General features: G+C 38.8%; 1 protein-coding gene across 5 annotated transcripts in view; it reads left to right on the top strand.

The window, feature by feature from the left end:
• NPAS3 (neuronal PAS domain protein 3) overlaps nucleotides 1-21,133 on the top strand; it is an 832,468-nt gene that overhangs the window by 398,383 nt on the left and 412,952 nt on the right. For 3 of the 5 annotated variants that reach the window (XM_088024642.1, XM_088024646.1, XM_088024645.1), the window contains one exon: nucleotides 5,702-5,784. In XM_088024642.1, coding sequence (XP_087880768.1) covers nucleotides 5,702-5,784 — 83 coding nt within the window. The remainder of the gene's footprint in view (nucleotides 1-5,701; nucleotides 5,785-21,133) is intronic. The other 2 variants (XM_088024643.1, XM_088024644.1) reach the window with 1 other exon arrangement.

The raw sequence follows: 21,133 nt of genomic DNA, 5'->3' as shown, positions 1-21,133 counted from the left end.
AATGCGTTCAATCCATACTTAAATTGTGGGAGAAATTTAAATATGTGTTGCATCAAAGAATTTTAAAATCAGCACAAGACTTCTTAGAATTTCAATTATTTTACTGGATTTAATACATCTTTTTTGTTTAAATTGGTAATAGGGCGCCTGGGTGGCTCAGTCGTTTAAGCATCTGCCTTCGGCTCAGGTCGTGATCCCTGGGTCCTGGGATCGAGCCCCATGTTGGGCTCCCTGCTCAGCGGGAAGCCTGCTTCTCCCTCTGCCTCTGCTGCTCCCCTGCTTGTGCACTCTCTCTTTCTCTCTGTCAAATAAATAAATAAAATCCTTTAAAAAAAAGTTCTTAAATTGGTAATATAATGTGTTCGTGGGTTCTGGGATATGAATTTTACAGATATATTTTGTGATGTTTAAAAATGACTAAATATGAGTTGGAAAATAAACCCGAAGTGCACCTTTCCTGAATAGAGGAGGTTTTCTTTCTTTTACTTATCGTTAATCATTCACATGCCCCATGAACTTTGCTTGTCCCCATTTCTCCTCTCTGGTCATCTATATTTTAAATAGCGAAAACACTAATATTGGTGCAAGTACATTGAAAAGCATTGCTATCATTTGTTTTCAGATATTTACATGATGCATTGTGTGGAAGCTCCACATGTCGTGGCAGGGACAACGGAGTTTCAGTGACTGGGCCGCTGTATTGGTTAAGTTGGTACCGAGCACGACTTTTTCCAGTCTCTCCTCTCCCTCCCAATCTGAAACTCCCCCAGCGTCTAAGCCTTGCACAACCAGTGAAGGGCTTACAGTTGAAAGGATGCAAGTTGTGAATATGGGCAGTAGGCAGAGCTGTGTGGACCAGTTTCAGAATGAAGATTTGGTCCCATATTAAATGAATACATAGACCTTTTTATTTTGATAGGGAAACACAAGGCACGCACACTCTCCTTATAAACTTCTGAGGCTCCTTCCTGGGAAAACCCTTCCTTGGCTTCCCTTGCCCTACAGTGAGGGAGGCTAATTGAGATTCTTCAAGGGAAATCCCTTTTCTTTTCTTCCGTAGCCATGGAAAGACTCATTAAGCATTCTATACTGCATTCTTTCCCAGACCCTGACTTTGCTTACCCCAAGTGCTAAAGCCCAGGGAGCGATGTCCAGTATTCCATTAAGCATGCTCTTTCGTCCTCCCTACCCCCCCAAGCTCAGTGTGGAAACAGAGCCTTGCCCCTTGAAGGATGAGTTCAGAGGGCAGCCGTGAAGCTTGCCTTTTTATTAGGTGGTTGATTCCATCCCTGAAATACCACCTACAGAACCTTCAGGCTACGTTTACCCATTCTGCCATACTGCTTCCCATGGGGAGGGGCCCGATGAGAAAATCTCTCTAAAATGGCCTTCCCTGCTTGCCAATGACAACTTTTCCCTAATAAAACAGTCCTTTGGAAACCCTGCCTGACAATGCCCTACTCCTCTTCACCTCGAATGTCTCTTTCAAATGCTCTTTTCCATAACAAGCCCCTTCCTCTCTCCTGCCTGTGCTTTACCTTCCTAATGTGAACTGTGTTGGTGAGGAGCTGGGGCAGCTCCACCTTCTCTGGAAATGGGGGTGGGGAGAGTTACTAAGGAAAAGGGCAATGCAGGACACAAGGCGAGTAGGACCCGTGACTTTTCCCCCTTTCATTATGTGTGTCCACTGAGCTGTCCTGTTTCTGTTTTGTAATGGGTTCTTCTGTGGCAAGCTGACCTTTTGGCTGAATAGGTCAAACTCCCACTGAGCGCTAATCCTCAGCCTTCCTGGCGATTGTGTATCCCCGAAGGTGACAAGCACTGGTTAGGAATATGACTGGGGGTGTGTGGTGTATTTCCCCAAAGAGGGATTGTCTTTTACTGCACTGAATTAATCCTCAAAGACCACCTCACAAGGTATGCGAGTCAATATTGGAATATTTTTGCTGACGTTGTTGAGGGACAAGACTAATTTTTCAGACACACATTTCAGATTGTGGTTTCCTTCTGTGTCTTCCATTTTTTTAACGAGGGAAAAGTCAAATTCACCATCCTAATGATTCATCGTATCATTCTAGATTTCTGAAACAGTCACAGTTTCTTGGGTTGATTTTTAAAAACCCTTCTCCCTATATATTTCTTCCATTTAAAGTCTCTTCAAATTTTAGGTGTTTTATTTTTAACCCTGGCAAAACATGAGTGTTGCAGTGTTTGTTGATAATTATGTGCTGGGCCTAGGTCTGTTTTGAATTGCTTAAAAATTTTTTTTGGACTGTTCATTAGGTTTTATAACACCAGTTACCTACAGTAATTGTAGGTAACCTACAGTAACTACCTGCAGTCATTAGCAATTTTCAACTTCAGGTTGGTACTCAGTAAATGCTGAATCACATTTGAAGTTGAATTATTGATTTTTTTTTTCTTTTAACAGTTTGTATAAGCTGTTCAACTTCCCCAGTTCTCATGTCTCACTGTCAGTGAGTTAGGGACATGCTCTTCACAGATAAGAGATTACAAACTCCATCTGTTTAGCAACGTGTTGTTGTTTGTTTTTGTTTCGTTAATATGATTAGTGTTCTTTAAATTTGAAAAGGTAGTGTCTTTTAACCGAGCAAACAGATACATGAAATGATGTCAGTAGATGAGATGAAACCGTGACCCATTCATCAGTAAGTGTACATTTGTCTGGACTACCGAATCGTTTTAGAAATGGTCGACTCCCAAAACACACAAATCAGAGAGTGCTTCATAAGCAGTATATTCTTTTTCTGAAAATGATGTACTTTGTGAAGGGAACACCTCTTTGGTTTTTCTTAGGCATTAATGATACTCCATTAGCAACGTGAGATTAACATAGAGCAGCGAAATAACTGTGTCTGCGTTGTTCCTGAGTGACCGGATGATTGTCTCAGTTCCCCAAATGCGATAGGATGAAAAGTACAAAACAAGAAAAGTGCATATTTAACATCTCTTCATTACCAATAGTGCCTGAGTCAGAGCTGGGCTTCTACCACGGGCATAATGGGCTCCTGTTTAACATATTTATGTTGGCTGTAAAATTAGGAACTGTCATTACAGCCCCACATCACCTGCATAAGTGCAAAACATATAAATCAAGAGAAGTTCCAGTGTCATAAAAATGCCATCGAATAGAATAGCATGAAACCACTTACAAGACACTTTTGTGTCTGATGCTAACATGTACTGGGATGCACACTCCAGTTTCTGGAGGATCTGAGGAACAAAGAAGGGTAACTAGGCAGGTAGGGCTCGTGGATGTAACTGCTGATAGAGACGTGTGGGATCCTCAGGCTGATGAATAATTTTTTAAATAAAATTCCTAATTATTTATGCATTTGCAGCATTTACTTAGAGAATAGCCTGGGCCCTAAGTGAAGAAAAGGCAAGAAAAGAAAGGCCATCAGTGGCCAGGCTTGAATAACCCCTGTAAGCACCCCCACTGAAGTCAATGTTCTATGCTTCCAGAAGGCAGTTGGGCTGCCATCTGTTGTTACTGGAGCATGCCTCTTGGGCCTCCTAGTAAATAAAACATTCCTAATATTTGCTGTGATGTTTTAGGGTTCTCTCTAGGTGGGAGGATGTTGCTCTCCTGGCCTCTTCTTAATCCAGCTTTTTATAGAAGAGTCTGCGTTCTCCAGTCCATTTCTTCTGTGAAGTGCAATGGTTTATTTTGAACTTCAAAATTGAAAGTCCTGAAATGCCCACAAATGATGAACTATTACTAATAAGGAGCTTTCTGGATCCTAATTACTGCCTCAAAAAGAGAGTGGACACTTTTGAAGTTTTTCAACTCCCTCCCCCGCCTCCCAGAAGCTCCCCACAACAATCTTAAAAAAAAAAAAAGGACTGCAGATTTTATTCATGTGGGATCATTCACACCAAGCTACCATAATGTGCAATTAACACTCTAGAAACTGAAAACAGTATTCAGCAAGACAGCTGCATTATCAAAAATGCCAAAGGAGTTTTGAAGGGAGTAATGTGCATGTTAGAATAGGAAATTAATCAGAAATGTGCACATACACACACAGCAGTAGTGTCTTAACTATATCTGAATATTAAATTTTTAAAAATCTCAAGTCTATACTTATAGTAAAGATTAATGTTAGGATAGAAAACTGATTTTTCTATTTTAAAATTATTGTGTGTTTTGCTTCTGAAGCAAATGAGGAAGTTAGAATAGAGATTTCTAAGATCCCTTCCAGCTGGAATATTCTTTGATAATAATCACTCTTCAATTATATTTTATAAATTTTCCCATTGAAAAAAATGCCCCTTTTATTTCTTCTTGCCAGTCATAATGATACTTAACACTCATGCTATTTTCAAAGTGCCTTTCAGACATTGCAGACACTAACTCACAATTGCAGGGGTAAACTGCCTACTTCTGCACAGCACAATAGTCATAAGTACATTTATATTATAATCCCTACTAAGCTATGGATCCAACTGACTGAGTAACTGAAATGAAGCAGAATTACCCCAGCAGCATTTTGCTGGAATTTTCTTGTCAACTAGCTGAAAGTGTTTTTAGATGTAAGAAAGTGGGGTTCGGTTTTATTTCAATTTATTGTGTAGGTTTGAGGAAGGTAGAGCTTTATAAAATTTGCAAGAAAAACAGGAAAACTTGAGGGATTTACTTGTTGGAAATAAGGAAAAGATCTAAATATTTCCTTCCAGAAGTTACTATAAAGCAGATTTTTATGTTTGAAAACTTTTTTTTTAAAAAAAGAAAAATACCCAGAACAGATTTGAAAGCAAATGGTGACCTCGTGCAAAAGAAAATTGGTAAAGGAAAGACCCTCGATCCTGGATCCCACAAATATCTTGCATTAAGCTCACTTTTGTTAAGGATTATCAGAGGCTCCTTGAGTGAGGGGCCTTCAGACAACACATGTAGGGTCTGCCAGGAAGGGATGGACAGATCCTAAGTCAGTAGGAGAACCCGAGGATTCAGATAAGAAAACAGTCACTTCCCTGGTGAGGCATGTGCTAGGCAAGAGTCTACCTGGGCTTCTTGTAGGTCCTGTAGGAATAGTTACACATGAGTGTTCAGTAAATATGAAATCCAGCCATCCTGAGACACTTAACACTAGTGCAAACAGTCATTAATGAGAATCTCTTATCTGACATGTTGTGCTTATTAAATTGTGATAAAGTTATTGCCTTGGAACATAAAAAAAAAAAAAAATGTCCTGTTTGCTTTTTCCTAGCCTAAAAGATATGAAAGGTTTAGTCCTGGGGGGTTTGGCGAGGGGTGGGGGAGGAGTACGTGGGCAGGCAGTATATGTGTGCTTTAAAAATAACAATTCTTAAATTTTACGAGAAACATTTTGCTAATTTATTTTAAAGAAATGTTAACATGCATGGTTTTGCTCCAGTGTAGGAAACACAGTCTAAATGTGCATGAAAAGTGAAAAAGTCTGGATATAATTTTTCATGTTCGCAGAAATTAATATTCTGAGTTGAAAATTTAGCCTCATGTCTGCTTTTGCTCAGGCAACTCAGAATCAAAATGAACCCTGGGTTGTGTTTCTTTCAGAGCTCTTTGGTATAGTAACCATCTAGTGATGTGTAGTTAGTGGGAAAATAAGTTAAAAGTGTGAATCAGAGCTCCAACTTAATTTGTTTTCTTCTTTTTTTTCTTTTTTCTTTTTCGTCTTCTTTGTTTTTTAATAAGTTATAGGTGCACAACGAAGGAGAAGCCCCAGTGCACTGGCCATTGAAGTATTTGAAGCACATTTGGGAAGTCACATTTTGCAGGTAACTAAAAGAGAAAGAAGCTTGCTTGTGTTTTACTAAGAAAAATTTACGCGTTTAATCTTTATTTAAAAAATATTTTTAGATATCAGCTAGGTGTATGACTGCTGTTTTATCTTGGAATTATGAAATTCTTATGAATTTATTTTTTCCTTTTTAGAAAGCCATCCCTTGAGAGAATATTAATGAGAAAGGGAGGGCAAGTATTATTTGTGCTGTAATAATTGAGATAAATTGCACTATTCAGTTGATGTGCAATGTATAGTAGCTGGCTGTTCCCAGAATGATTGTGTGTGTGCTGCATTTGTAAGTGGATATATGTGTGTGTCTTTGGAGCTATATATTGTTTTTGGAAGAGCAAAATTCTGTTGTGACAGTAATGTGACATTTTCATGTGCTGCCAAATTTCAGTTGTTCTTTGCTTGAGTTTGTATTCGTAAGTGCTTTCAATCTTAACGTTTGCTTCCCCAAATTACAAGCTTTCTCAGAATGAAATTTTAAAAGTATGTCTTTAAGTAAACGGAGACAAATAATCATAATTGATTTTGCCAATGAATTCCATGGCAGGTAAATGTGAGGGTTACTAGGATGGAACTGCAGTCATTTAGTCCTGGATAAGATTCATCCCAAACCCTGCATCTCGCTTACTCAAAAAGATTTTTTTCCTTAAGACTTTGCTGTGACTTGGACACATCCAGGGATAATTGTCCTACATTGTTTATGCTTCCAGGACATATGTTGACATGGCCAAAACTTGTTTTTTCTTTTCTTTTTTTTTTTTTTAAAACTATGTCAGGTACATTTTTAATATGGAATTAGAGACACGTTCAGGATAGTTAGGCAGCTTATTTGGAAAAGTTGGTTATGCTTTTCATTGGACCTAGCATATTATTCCTGACGATATGTACCCAGAAAAACTGTTAGCATCAGATTCTCCGTGGTCATATCCCAGTGATTCTCTGAGGTGGTTCATGAGTTGGCAGCTTCAGAATCATCTGAGACACTTGTTTGAAGGACACATTCTTACTAAATCAGAATCTTCAGGGTGAGGTCCAGAAATTGATGATTTTTAACAGCCTTTTGAGACAGTTTTGATGATTCATTAGGTCTGAGATGTCACAATTCATATTTGCAAATTTAAGGCCCTGAACAGCCTTACTTGGCTTATTTTTGCTTATTCTGGTGTTTGCCATTTCTCCATTAATATCCATTAAATTCCTATATAACTGATGTGTATTGAAGTACACCTTGGGATTTGCTATTCTGTCATGCACACAACGTTTTGAGTTACCTTGGCAGTAGATTAGTTTCAGGGATACAGAAAGGATATTTCTTCCTAGATCCTCAAATTTTTATTTCCTTTTTTCCTGTACACACTTTGTTCAGAATCTCCTCTATAAGTTTTATATGAGCCATGCTGTATATATATTGTTAAATTCTGACTTGATTCGGGATGACTCCTGTTTATATTCTGAAGCAGTCAGTGCATAAGACTTAGTCAGTGAAAGAAATGGTCCAAACAGTAGCCTCAGATTATTATCGTCTCAATTCATTCTGAAATTTGAGTCCAGAGTCCTCAAGGAAGGGTGACTTAGGAGCTGCAAGAATTTTTTTTTTTAAGATTTTTTTTTTAATTTATTTATTTGACAGAGAGAGACACAGCGAGAGGGGGAATGCAAGCAGGGGGAGTGGGAGAGGGAGAAGCAGGCTTCCTGAGGAGCAGGGAGCCCGATGCGGGGCTCGATCCCAGGACCCTGGGACCATGACCTGAGTCGAAGGCAGACACCTAACGACTGAGCCACCCAGGTGCCCCAGGAGCTGCAAGAATTTAAAACTAATTTTAAACACAAAACTTAGAGGAGTTTGAATTGAACATAAGCTTAATGTAAATAGAGTATATCATGGTTATTCCAAATGTCAGTTCAACAGTTGGTGTCATTAAGAGAGTTGGGCATCTAGAAGGAGGCTGCTGGGCTCTTCTTCTCCTGGGATTGGTCACACCCAGCTTAGACAACACACTTGAAGAGAAACATAGACAACTGGATGCCATTTAGAATAGAATAACCGGACTGGTATGGGAACTAGAAATCATATCACATGAGGAGTGGATGAAGGGTTTGGTGAAGTTCAGTATAGTCAGGATTTAGAAAGGATATTAATGTCCTTTCTCTATATTTGAAGACCTCATATGAAAAAAGGGTTAGATACATTCTGTGTGGCTTCAGAGTGCAGAAGAGAGAAAGGGATAAAAAAAAAAAAATCACCTTCATTCAAGAAAACTAAATAGGGCTGTTCACTTCTGAAGTATGTTCAAAGTCTTTGTCTCTAAGGGGAAGTATAAGTGCCTTGGTAGGGATGCTTTCAAGAAAGTCAGGCCTCCAAGTATGGTTGTACTAGATAATCTTGAAATTGTCATTGAAATTATAATTTTTTACCATCTGATTCTAGTACCAGTAGTTACGGCATGGGAAGAGGTGTATATACTCCTCTAAATGAAATAGTAGAATTGTGGGTAGGAAGGGGTTGGGAAATGGTAGTAACAAGAAGAGCCTTCTCTAAGCTCTCTTAGTGTTCTTCCCTCCTTGCAGGGGGCTCTTGAGCCCATAGACCCTTATCTGTACCGCATTCAGCAATATCTCAGTGGTTTGCAAGCATAAGATAGTTTCCATATTTTTCTTCAAGAGGGTTCATGGTAGAATCTGGTTGATTCTTGAGGACAGGGATGAATTCTTTCTTCCCTCTCCCCTCCCCTTCCTTCACGTGCAAATATCTGATAAAAACCTGTGTAGTCAACATGGTAGGCATGGGAAATGTGGGACGTGGAAGATAAGGTAGAGGTCAGTTCTGAATACCCAGGTGGGGTTCAGTAAATGCCTGTGACTTCTCAGCACCAAGTGCCATGCTTCCCTGCCTGTGTCCCCAGTGATGTTTCATGGGAGAGTGGGCTAAGGACCCCTTGGTGTAGAGAGTTTGAGGTGAGGGATTAAGACAGACTTGTTAATTTTTGCTTCACCCATGTTGTTGACTGCAATATATGTTTTTACTACATGTATCTTATTAGCCATGTATTGGCGTATCCTTTAAAATCTGACTTCTTTTCTGCTGAGATGGGGAACATTTAGCTTAATGGTGATTCTATCAATATAAAAAAGAGATGTGCAAAGTCATTTTCCAATTTAACAGCCTAATACTGGTGTATGTAGGCAAGGTAATTGGCTAGGCTGTGCCCTGGGCAGCTCTGGGGCTACCAGTCACATTGTCACATGGAGGCTTCTGGAATGACTGTGATCAGTACCGTAGCCCCAGTGAACCTGTAGCTGTTTCAGGCATGAATTTCAAGATGGAGGTATCTTCTGCAGGAGAGTTGAGGGTTCAAGTGATACCAGCCTTGCAACTGCTGGACTGGAGTGTATGCATTAGGACTGAGTCAAGGCATTTTGGTTCACTTTATTCTTCTTTGACTTTTATTAATCACATGGGGAGCAGAAAGGCAAGGGGTCAGGTTTAGAAATTGTGCTTTTTGCTACAAGCTAAGAAAAGAATCCAAGAACTTTAGGTCATTATGTGGGGGTCTTTCCTGAATATAGTATATGTGACTAAGCACTAATCTGGTTCCTGCTTTGAAAGTTCTCTTAGGGCATTGTTGTTCCCACTTCATGACTTCTTTAATACCAAAAATTATGAGTGTTATTTACTTTTACTTTCCCAACTTAGAGAACAGATAGAATATCCATATTTTACTTATCAAAGTTAATGAAACACAAAATAGTAACAAATATCATCTTCATAACTCGTAAAATTAACTAGTGGAATGACTTTCCCTTAGGTGAAGATTTATGAATGGAGTGCTTTAATTATTTGCATGCCCTTAGCAGAAGGTTTTAAGTTTTTTTCTTTCTGTAAATAATGCTTACATAATTGTTATATAAAATTGCAGTATTGTTTTTGCATACTCCATAGCAATGCTGTTGTACTCATCTCACAGGTGTTAAAACAATCAAATCAGACCTGGTATATGGAAAATTTTTAAGGTTTATGTTTGTATTCATTGTGAGCACATTATGGTGAACTACCTATATGTGTATGTTAAATATAAACTACCTATACGTATATGACGTTGTGTAATATGTATCAGTACTCACAACTACTACATACTTATAAAGTGATTGAAGGGTGGTCTTCATCCATAACTAGTTGTGGACATTAAAATAAATGACATTTTGTGACCTAGATGAATACAATCATAATAGGTACCCACATGTTTTATTAAAAAAAAATCATAGTCTTAGGAGAATAAAAAGAATATTCTTTAAGAAATGCCCTAATGGGAGATAATAGCAGAAACATGGTACCCATGTGTCACTTTGCACTTGGCTGTATTGCATGAACCCTCCTATATGTGTGCCATCATCCCTGCATTATTTCTGGGCATTAAGACATTTTGTTTTGCTCTTAGAACATTTAAGCCCCAAACTACAGGAGAATCCTGTGGGCAGACCAAGGGAGAACCATCAAAAACACTGTAGGATTATAACACTTGAGTTTGTTTGACCTGAAGTTGTTTAGAAAAGGCTGGGCACAGTGGTTAGGCGACTGCCTATCTTCCCTGGCAAAATGAGGGAGATGTTTTTGCAAGGCTCATTTATTGATAGAACAACCCTCTTGTAGAAGATATAGATATGGTCTTTGCCTTAGCAGAACAGTTTAATTAAGGTATGTATTTACCTAAAATGGTGGGGAGGAAGGTAACTCAAATGTAGCTATTTTTCCATTTGATAGGCAAAGTAGTCAGAGATTTGTATGGGTAAGATGGACAGCACCATTTCTCAATGAAGTGTCAGATTTTCATCATGAGGCTTTTCTTTCCCTCAACACCTCAGCCACAGAATACAGAGTAGATTCCTATCTCAAGTGAAAGAAGGACCTAGGTTTAAAAAAAAGCTGTTCGGGATCAGATTTGGGAAAAAATCAGATCAAGGTTTACCTTGCAATTCTGATGCCATTACTAATCACATTCTGAAGATTGGTTAAGGACATGTCCTGAAATCATGACTAGTTTGCATACTGCTTTGGTCCTGCAGAATTATTGTCAGAGAAAAACATACAGGTTCCCTACCAGAAGTATTTAAAAATTTGTAGTTGATGTAATAAGGAAAACAGATTGTATCTTGTGACGTTTTATATCTTTGTTATTGTTCAAGTATTTCTAGTCACAGTCCTGCTCCAGTCTCCGAGACCCATTCAATTGTAGGAGACTAAGAAAAAGATTCTTCAGAGAAAGTACATGAGCTCTATAGGCAGAGGAAGCTACTTAAAACGATGTTGAGGTTGGGGGTAGAGAATGCCAAATGTATTGTTCTCAGCATCTCCTTTAATCGGCAAGAGAAAAATAAAAGGTTGACGAGTACAATTCAAACATCTGGACAAAGCAAAGTGAATAATACCTAAAACAGCTCCAAAACTGACTAGTACAAGATCCAAATTATTTTAAGATGCTGCCTAGCCAAGCCAGCATTCATTTTACATTTGATGGCAGTATTTTTAAAAGACTTCTCTGAAAGAAAGTGATAACGTTCAAGTCTGTTGTTCATTTTATTGATGAATTGGAATTTCACCCTTATTTATTATTTCATTGGAACTTATAAAAGAAATGATTATCTCCAGGAAGTTGCATATTCTTACTCCTGGTGGCCCTTGTTGGCCAAGTGTCACCCTGCTGGATATCAGTGCTAAAATAAAATACGATAACTTCAAATAATAGAGGTATTCTTTAGCTGTGATAGAGGAAGGAGAGGAAGGTAAGCGACCCTATAGTCTCCCTGTGATCCAGAGTGGTAAGAAAATGTAAAACTAAATATAGAAAAAGAGAAAGTTAGTGAATATATTTGCATATGCAAATTAGCTTAATTGATACTGCTTGCCTCTACAGGGATTTTTCATTACAAACTGGAGTGCTACATTGTTCAGCTCATATTGAGTAATTTAGTAACTAATGAGACCAGTTTGCACTAATTTGCATATGATAAATGAGCTTAATTGCAGTAAATAACTTGGAGGCATAATTACTTAATTTTCCTGTGTTGCACGGCTTTTAAGTTCACTTGTATGAACAACTCAAGATAATTTTGCATATTTAAATTAGTTGCTTTTAAATTTTCTTGAACAACAAAAAAAAGGAACACACCTTATCAATTGAGCTGTAAAACAATTGGAAGTTAGGTTTATAATGTTTTTATTTAAAAAGAAAAGAAAGAGAAGTAGAAATTTCTTCAGTCTGTTGTTCACCTGTCTCACTTCCTTACCTCAAATAAGATACTGGCACTGATAGGAAAATGTTTTTAGTGTTGGAAGTTAATTCACAACTTCTGTTAGAAACTGACCTGAGTTTCAAATGAAATACGTCTATGAGTGAATCATAACTTTTGAAAGAGGGTTTATGACAGAGATGTGTCTGTCCTTTATCTAATTTGGCAACTGAATATTAGAGGAGTCAGCTCGGTCTCCTACCTGCAATGTGCAAGTCATCAAAGTTGCTGGGCTGTGAGAAGTAGCCTTCGCTCTGACCCTTGCATGTATTTTCTATCTAGATTAATGTTTTATCCTTAGGAACTTGGTTTCATTGGAGAATCTCAGTGTGGTTTGCCAAGGATTAGCTCACTGGTCTTCACATTAACCGAAGAATGTGTGTTTTATCAAAATGTCCATCCTCAAAACTGAAGCACTAAAGCACACAGAGGTTGATGGCCAAACTATTATTTCACAATAACTGTATTGCCTTAGCATTGCATTTTAAGGGACAAAGTAATTTATTATTCAAAATTAGTGAGTCATGTAATATCATATTTGTGATTGAGTATGAGGAAATATTTTATGGTTGTGAAAGTTTAAACCTGTCCTTTAAAAAAATCATTGCTGCTTTACCTCATTGTATATAAAAAAACCATAGGAAACACTGGGGCTATTGATTTGCCACACTTTGGAAAAATAACTCATGAAACTTTTCTCTGAAAAGGTCAAATCCCATTAAATGTAGTATAAGCTTCCTGTATCCTTCAGAGGTGGGCCAAACAAGTGCTAATACTAGAATATTCCAAGTGCAGAGTTTCAGTCCTTCATATAATAGATGCTCAAGAAATATCTGGTGAATAAATGAATGAACCAAAAAAAAAAAAAAAGTTCTTAGCAAAATCACAGTTAACCCCAGAGCCCCAGAGCTAGAGCCTCATCTCACCCCTCTGTTCCCAGGTCGGTTTATATCCACATCTTCTAGATGCAGGGCAGAGTATGGCAGATTCTTCTGTTGCATGGATTTTGGCATCCATCTAACTTGAGTTCACATCCCAATTTGCTCACTTAGTAGCTGTGTAGACCTAGAACAGTCTCTCACCCCAAGCTTCCATTTCCTCATCTTTAAAATGGAGAAAATAGTAGCGAAAATTTTCCCGACAGGCATGTTGTGAGGACTGAATGAGATATTATAGTTGAAAGTGCTTAGTCCAGAACTTGATATATACAATGTGTTTAAGTGTCTGCTAGTATTCCTCTGTATGTTGAGTAGTCCAGAATAATGCGCAAGGTCTTGAGGAAACTGTTAATGCTTCCTGGTATCATTACCAGTATCAGAATACAGGAACTTTCTTAATCCTCTCAGGTTAAAAGCAAGATAAATATTTTCATTGAACACAACATCAATTATCTGTTTACATGAATGATATTTATATTTGGTAGTATATACTAACTGGCTCACAATAAAAATTTTAAATTTGGTGGTAAGAATATATTTTCACCTTGAGAGTGAAAATCATTCTCAGAACAACCAAAGGAGTTGTTACAACAATCTCATTAGCAACTAGAAAAAGTAGAGTTTATGAGGGGACTCCAGAATCAACATTTCCTTTGGACTAAAATGGGATACGCTGTTACTCTTTTCATCATACTGTATAGTCTCCTCAGTTTGCTTAGAAAAGTGGGAATGAACAGCCAGTCAGAAGTCCAGAAGAAATAGAAGGTAAAAGCAGTCATCACCCATTGCTACAAATTATGTGAAGGAGACATTGAAGTGCACATAGGATTCTTCTCATGCATGTTGCCCAAAAGCTATCATCTGTAGTGCCGGAAAGGACATCTTTCCACATCAAGAGCAGAAGAGGGTACTTCCTGGAAGGATTTTCATGATGGTGTGTATATCTGTGTGGCAGGTACATACATATCCCTTTGGGTTTTCACACACCTTACTAACTTTGGTTTGCAGAATAGACATATGGCATTCTTCACTGATAAGCAGTATGAGAGGTGTGGGGAAGGGGAGTGGAAGGGTTTGAGGTAACTCTTCCTGTGGAGGAAAGCTGGGGGTTTTGGCCACGTGACTAGAACTAGCGCTAATAGTAAGTGAGGGCTTTCTAGCCACAAAATCATCTGAGATACCCAGGATCTAGGAAAATGAGACAATAAATCTAAAAATAATAGGCTTCCATTTAGTAAATATTTACTGAGTGCCTTATTTGCCTCAGAGTGGAGAAAATACTGAGATACAAAGATGAGTCACGGTATTGTCTCTCAGCATTCCCAGTAAGCGTTGAGAAGACTGATAACAAAAGAAACCAGCGCAGTTCAGTGTAACTTAGGTGAGAGGCTTTTGGATCAGTTATACCAGGGTTTGAACTCCTGATCTTAATTATATAGGCTTGGGTAACTTATTTATACTCTCAATCCCAAATCGCGACGGTAGTGATTCTCGCCCCCTCCACTGCTGTAAGAATGAGATGGGACCTACACACAGTGCCCGCTGCACCATGAGTACGCAACCGAAGTGGCCCATGGAGCTGCTCCCTGAAGTAACAGGTGGGAATGTGATTCCCCAGCTTGGGGCTGGTCCACAAGCACTTCCTGGGGCTGCACGCTTAGAGTTACACACTTTGCCCCCTTCACCCAACCACACATACCCTTTCAAGTCTGATGTTCATGTCTGTGGGAGTTTTTGAGGGTCCTGGCCTCACTGGGACTTGGTGTTCTGTAGAGTGGTCCCATATGGTAGAGGTCGGGGAGGAAGAAGAAGAGCTTTATTGTGGTTGGGCAGCTTTTGTTTGGAGCCTGCTGTTAGGAAGATTGCTTCCAAGGTATGGAAAGATATCTTTAATTCTTTTGCGGGCACTAAGGGTTGCTGCATTATTTGGAGATTAAACTGGAACAGAAGGATAATTATACTTTCAATTTTCAAAGTGGATAGAGGCCTTAGCAAATCTTAGGGTTATGTGTCAAATATGAATATGAATAATTTCCTGATGCATGTAGATATCTGCAAATCTGGGCCATATTACAGTGTTCTTTCGGGCTGTAGAATAGTCCTTGGTGGTAGTAAACATTATATTCTTGTAACCAGCCTCAGCTATGAATGACAGAATAGAGTGGCACCAGCTCATTATCATTTATCAGAGAACCAAAACACAGTCAATATGGCGAGGGTTGCTTTCTCATCTGACTATCCAGAATCTCACAAGCCTTTTGGATTCTGTGAGCTTTTGGGTTTGAGGAAACATTTGCAGGGGTGGGGTGGGGGTGGGGGTGATGATGTGCTTTGTTTCCCAAACTAAGCCGATTGCAGACACTTGTGAGCATCCCTGAACACTAGGATTCTGCAAAACACTTGGGGAAAGTCTGGTTCAGAAGAACGGAGTCAAAATTAGTTTAAGATATTAAAAAATTCTCTAAATACAATAAGAGCTAAATTGAACAGATAAACGAACAGTTATTTTACGATGATGTCACATCTGTAGTCTACTTCACTAGGTTTTTGAAGACAGGAAGATGATTGCCGAAGAATCTTCCCTAAATAGTTGTCCCTCTTTGTGCGTGGATGTGTGCATGCGTGTATGCACCTGTATGTGGTCAGATATCGCTTCCTAACTGCACAAAGTAAAAAAAACAAAGGAAGAAATGTTGAAAAGTCAAAAAATGCAGCCACGAAAGATGAAGTAAATAAGAAAACAAAGATTTCTCACTCTTGGACGTCTGTTTCCCTTTGTACATTGGACTTTCTGCAAATCAGCTGAGATGAAATTGTTATCCTTGTCCTTTGAAAACAGTTGTGGAAGGAACAGCTGATTTCAAGAGGAAAATTACACAGCACATTACGGCTGATACATGTTGGCAAGTGGTTTTCTTCTGAGCCGGACTTGGGTAATACTATGTCTATTACAAGACCGCCGTCAGCAATACCTGTAGGCACTAGTAATAAGAAGGCATGATAGGGGTCCTGCTGGAGGGTACAGGGATTACTACTGGGCTCCACTCTCTACTACAGGCAGACACATACCTGTGGGCCGGCCCGGGAGCTGGGTCAGATGCTCCAGGTCACCAAGACTCCTGCTGTTTTTATTAGGTCTCCTAGTGTCTTGTGAATGTTACTTTCCAGACCCTTTCCAATTCAGGATCTGATGATTTAGGATTGCGAGGTAAGGAATCCATGAGACTGTGTTATTTGGTGACAGCAGAATAGCAGGTGACAGCTGCCTGAGAGAAGAAAAAGCCCATACGGTGTTATTTTGCCTCTGTTGGGGAAAAAAAAGCATTTGGGTGAATTAGCAAAATTATTATAAATATGTATTATCCCTGGATGAATACGATGTGTATCATTGGATTACCCGTGCAGAAGAGCCTTGTCAAATTCCCATGAGGCCAGGTGGCCGCTGCAGGAACTGTCCTGTCAGAGCAGCTATCCCCTTATTTCTAAAGATTTAAAAAATGCAGGTGACCCTTTAGGCCATCAGAAAAATGCCCTCTGCAGTAATCCACTCTCATCCTTCATTTTAGGGCCATACAGTGTTTTAGGAAATTTAGTCTGGTGTGGAGATTAGACCGAGGGTAGAATTGACCTAAAGGAACAGAAATTTCTTTTTTTTCTAAGCGGGAAGGCTGTGAGTTCTACATAAATACAAAGGCAGATGATAATATCAATGACTATTTTAATTGCATCTTTAATCCATAAGGATAGTTCAATGACATTTTAAATTATACTTTTAGAATTGTAGTCACATAGGAGATAAAACTCAGTAACTATTTAATAATGCATAGTAAGATCAACTGTATCCTCTCTTGAGATCACAATTAGGTGGACTGAATGTAAAAGCCCAATCCAGAATTTAGACAGCATTTAATCTTCTGGAAGACATTGTTGGGTCTTTCTAAATATGAAGTACCCAAGCCTGGTCCTTTGAGTTGGGACCAGTTAATTTGGCTGAATGATGAGTTTCACTGGATTCACAGCTAAGCTGTATGATTACTAGTTTTGTTTCTGTTTTTGTTTTTAAGAAGGAACTGGATTAGTATAGATCACACGATTCACAGTACTGGAAGGTTACTAAACAGTATGTGACAGACTGGTAACTAATTGATAATCATTTAACCTGGCTTTACCTGAAGACTACGATATAGTGAAAGAATTTGTATTGGGGCAACATTGCCAGCTGAAATAAAACAATCCCTCCTCAGGACCTGTCCTATACTGAAATTGGTGGGATGCCTCTGTTCCTACTCATCATGTCTTCACTGTAGCGTGTCTGAAGGATTTCATTTAAGTGAGAAAGGGAACTTTGTATGGGAAAGACTCACCCTTCCTAACATTGGAACGTAGGGTAACTTGTGGATTCTCTAAAACTGAATGGTTAAAAAATTGGATCCAAGCACAAAGTAATTGGGATGGATGCAGATTTTCAATACAGAGCTATGCAAAGCTTGGGGGAATAAGATGTATTCAGCCACGTTTATTGAGACTTACTGTGTGACACATATTCACTGGTTGGTCCCCTGGCCCATCTTTTGAATTAGGTACTGTCATCATTCCCATTTAAGGGTGGAAGAAACTCTGGTAAAGTGACTTGCTAAGGACCCACAGCTTTTAGTGATGGGCACAGCTGGTATTGGAACCCGAAGTGGACATGAGAGAGAGAGAGAGAGAGAGAGGGAGAAAGAGAGGAATTATAAGGGAAATAGTAGGTATTAAATCATTGTACTATTGAAGTTTTTCGACATACTTTAAGCTCTGGTTTGAATAGAAACTAGAGGACATGTACTTTTGTTTAATAAAGAAATATTTGCCCTGAGCAGAAGACAACATTTTAAAGCTTGTCATTTCATTCCTGGGAAAGTATTTGAGGAAAATGACATGGCTCAGCCCTGTTTGCTGACCATTTTGTCGTCTCCTGCTGAGACTTGCCATTTCCATAGCCAGTGGGCTGTATTGAATCAGACAGAAGCAATAGGTCATTAACAGAAATGGAGACTTGGGACGGCCTGCAGCGGCTGAAAGACAAGCAGAATCATTTCGGGCCACATCAACAAAGCTGTGTCTAATACAATCTCATGCAACCATGTTGGAAGAGTTTAGCCTGATTTTCAGAAAAACTTCAGAAACTTTAAAAAGCGCGAAGTGATTTCTCCCCAAAGAGTGCCATGCTTAACATGAAAATAGAGGTGGGAGAGAATACTCTTCTGGTTTCTACATGCTGCATTTTTTCCCTTAGTCACATCCGTTGAAAATAACTGTTTAAAAACCATTTAGTTAAAAAAAAATCCTGATTTTGCCACTGACATATGCATTCACCTTAAGATCTTTAACTCCTAGCACTCTTCCAAAGGGAGATTATAGTATTTAATTTGATCAATATCTAAATTATTATTAGATTGTATGTCCTTGATCCTTGGAGATTGTTCTGAATTATTACAGTTGGGAGATGGGGATGGGGGACAGGTTTTGACACTGAGATCACTGCCCATTATTTTTGAAAACCTAGAATACATAAAAAACCCAGGCAATATATATAACTGACCTCTCAAGTGTGGTCCAATTCAGAGGAAAAATACAGACCCTCAATATATTCATATTGAACAAGTATTCATAGCTTGCTGTTTAGAAGACATAGCAAATATAACTGCAGAGAATATTTAGGTGTTATTCCTTCTCGCAAAGAGTTTATAATAAATTTCTGTATTCTAATCTGGAATGAAGGGTGTGGGTCTGGAGACAGGATCTAAAATGCCTGTGACCACATTTACAATTAAAACTTAGGAAACGGAGTACCATTTTCAGGGCCAGCTATCATCAATATACTTAAAAATTGTCCATTTAGATATACACGAATGTACCCGTGTGTGTTTTTGGGAAAAAAAAATTCTAAAATGTTCTCATATGTGTCTTGTGTCTCCTACTAGATGGTAAGCAGCTTGAAAATAGCAGTCATGCCTTGTTCATCTCCGTGTCCTCTACTGTGTTGTGAGCTCAGTAGGTGCTCAGTATGTTTGTAGAATGACTTGAATTTGTATAAACAATGCATGAAACTTCTAGCCCATTGATCATTAATTGCTTCCTATGTTTTGGGCAGTGTAATTAAGTCAGCGATACTAAATGATTCCAAGGTGTATTGCTGTCACTCGAAGAAGACATTTACATGCCAGGCTCTTAGTAGGGTTAATGCATTATGTACCCAAGTCCCTAAGCACTGATGTGAGAATGTCCTTCTCAGCCAAGAGGTCATTAAAGAAAACACAGTCTCATCATAATGTCATTTTCCCCTTAATTTTCTGATTACTTACATTTGGGTTAGTCCTAATTAGGAATACCTTTAATTGCTTTATCACAGTGATGATTAACTGTGCCCAAGTCAAACCCCTTTGAAAGAGAGGACAATTCCTTCTAAAGGCTTTGCATGATTGCACTTAGGAAGAATACTAAACAGAGGAATAGAGGTGGTCAAACTTCCTAAGGGCCAGTCAGTTCCTCTACATTCCTCAGATACCTAGGGGTGATTTTTATGTTTGAGTTCTTCAGAACTGGAAAACATAACCTTCTAAATGTTTCTTTCTTTCTCCAGTATGTTATAATCTGCTACTTTATTTACATGAATCATTCCGCCAGAAGACAATATTGGGAATAAAATATATGCCGGCTGTTCTCCAGGGTATTAAAAAAATAATAAATAAACTTTGAGATCCACGTGTTATCATGGAGGGAGTACTTGGCTGTGTTTGCCTTCCTTGTTTTCTGTTTGTATATGTAAAATAAGCCATGAATGAGAGTTTTTGTGTTTTATAAACTAAGTTTGAAACACCAAATCTAAGTTATTTCATGTGAAATGCTTGGTAGCACAGGTTCATTTCAACCAAAATATAGGCGTTGATAAAAGTGGTTTGGTTTCCTACTTAAACGAAGGCACCCACCTTAGGATATAAAAGAAATAAAACCTTGAAAATGTGGCATTTTAATTCTGTATCTTAACTTAATTGCCTCAAAATGGACAGATTTTAAAGATTTTAACTTTAGTTTGAGATTAAATCATTTGAATCTGAAGTCAGCACCCAGCATTATTTTAAAGTTTCTGTGTGTGTTCTATTAACAGTATCGTTGTACAATGTTTATTACACAATTAAGATTATACAAAATCTTAATCTATCTTATGTTCCTCTCAGAAATACCAGTCTATGTAGCACATTTGCATCTGTCGCCCAGAAATTTAATTGATGGAGTTCATAACCATCAAACAATGCTCATTTCTCCCCATTCTTCCTCACTGAGGCATGGGGGAGACACTGGGCACCAAGATGGAGACTCTGTTCATCCCCTGGAAAAGGAGTAGGTTTGGTCTGCACAGAAGGGAGGGTCTTTGCTTTGGCAAAGCTGGCACAGATGAGCAGGAGGACACGTCATTGTCAATTTATTATCAAGCTATTCTTTCTCCCTGGAGGAAAGCTTTCGAATTTTTCATCTATGATGGTTCACACTCAGGAAGCATCTTTTTCTCATTTTGTTACTCCCACCTGGAAGAAAACGTTCATCCAGTGGCTCACTTGCAAAGGAGCAAGTGAAGAGAAGTGATGTGTAGAGAAAAACCCTCCTTTGCTTTTTCTCGGGGTAGGTGCGTGTGCCACACAGCTGTTCTAGTGCTGTGGGAAGCTGCCACAGAATCCGACAAACACCGACACGAATACAGCTGCCATGGTGCATTTTCTTGTCATGCTCATTTTCCCTGTTGGAAACTTGGTGCACAAAAATACAAGGTTTCCTATACCCATTTTAGACCCTGTCCTGTCTGTGTCTCATCTTTGGAGTTGTTTTGTTGTTGTTGTTGTTTTAATTTTTAAAAATTAAGAAACAGCACCAGTATTTTTCAGATTTCCCTTGATAAGACTTTCACCCAGAAGCTGACGGAATAGGTAAATTCCCAGTGTGCTGCAGTGTGAGGTGATTATCTAGCTTACGGTTTTCAAACACACCGAAGTCTAGGAAGTGCCAATGAACACAACAGGGCGGTAGCAGACTGACCCCCAGCAGAGAAACAATCAGGTCTAGCAGAACATTCAG

Source organism: Eumetopias jubatus, unplaced genomic scaffold, assembly GCF_037043125.1.
Source record: "Eumetopias jubatus isolate StellerSeaLion01/CBP00866 unplaced genomic scaffold, mEumJub1_p1.0 scaffold_7, whole genome shotgun sequence".
Taxonomy (NCBI): Eukaryota; Metazoa; Chordata; class Mammalia; order Carnivora; family Otariidae; genus Eumetopias; species Eumetopias jubatus.
The sequence above is the reverse complement of the archived record's forward strand: the minus strand, read 5'-3'. Positions and strand labels throughout refer to the sequence as shown.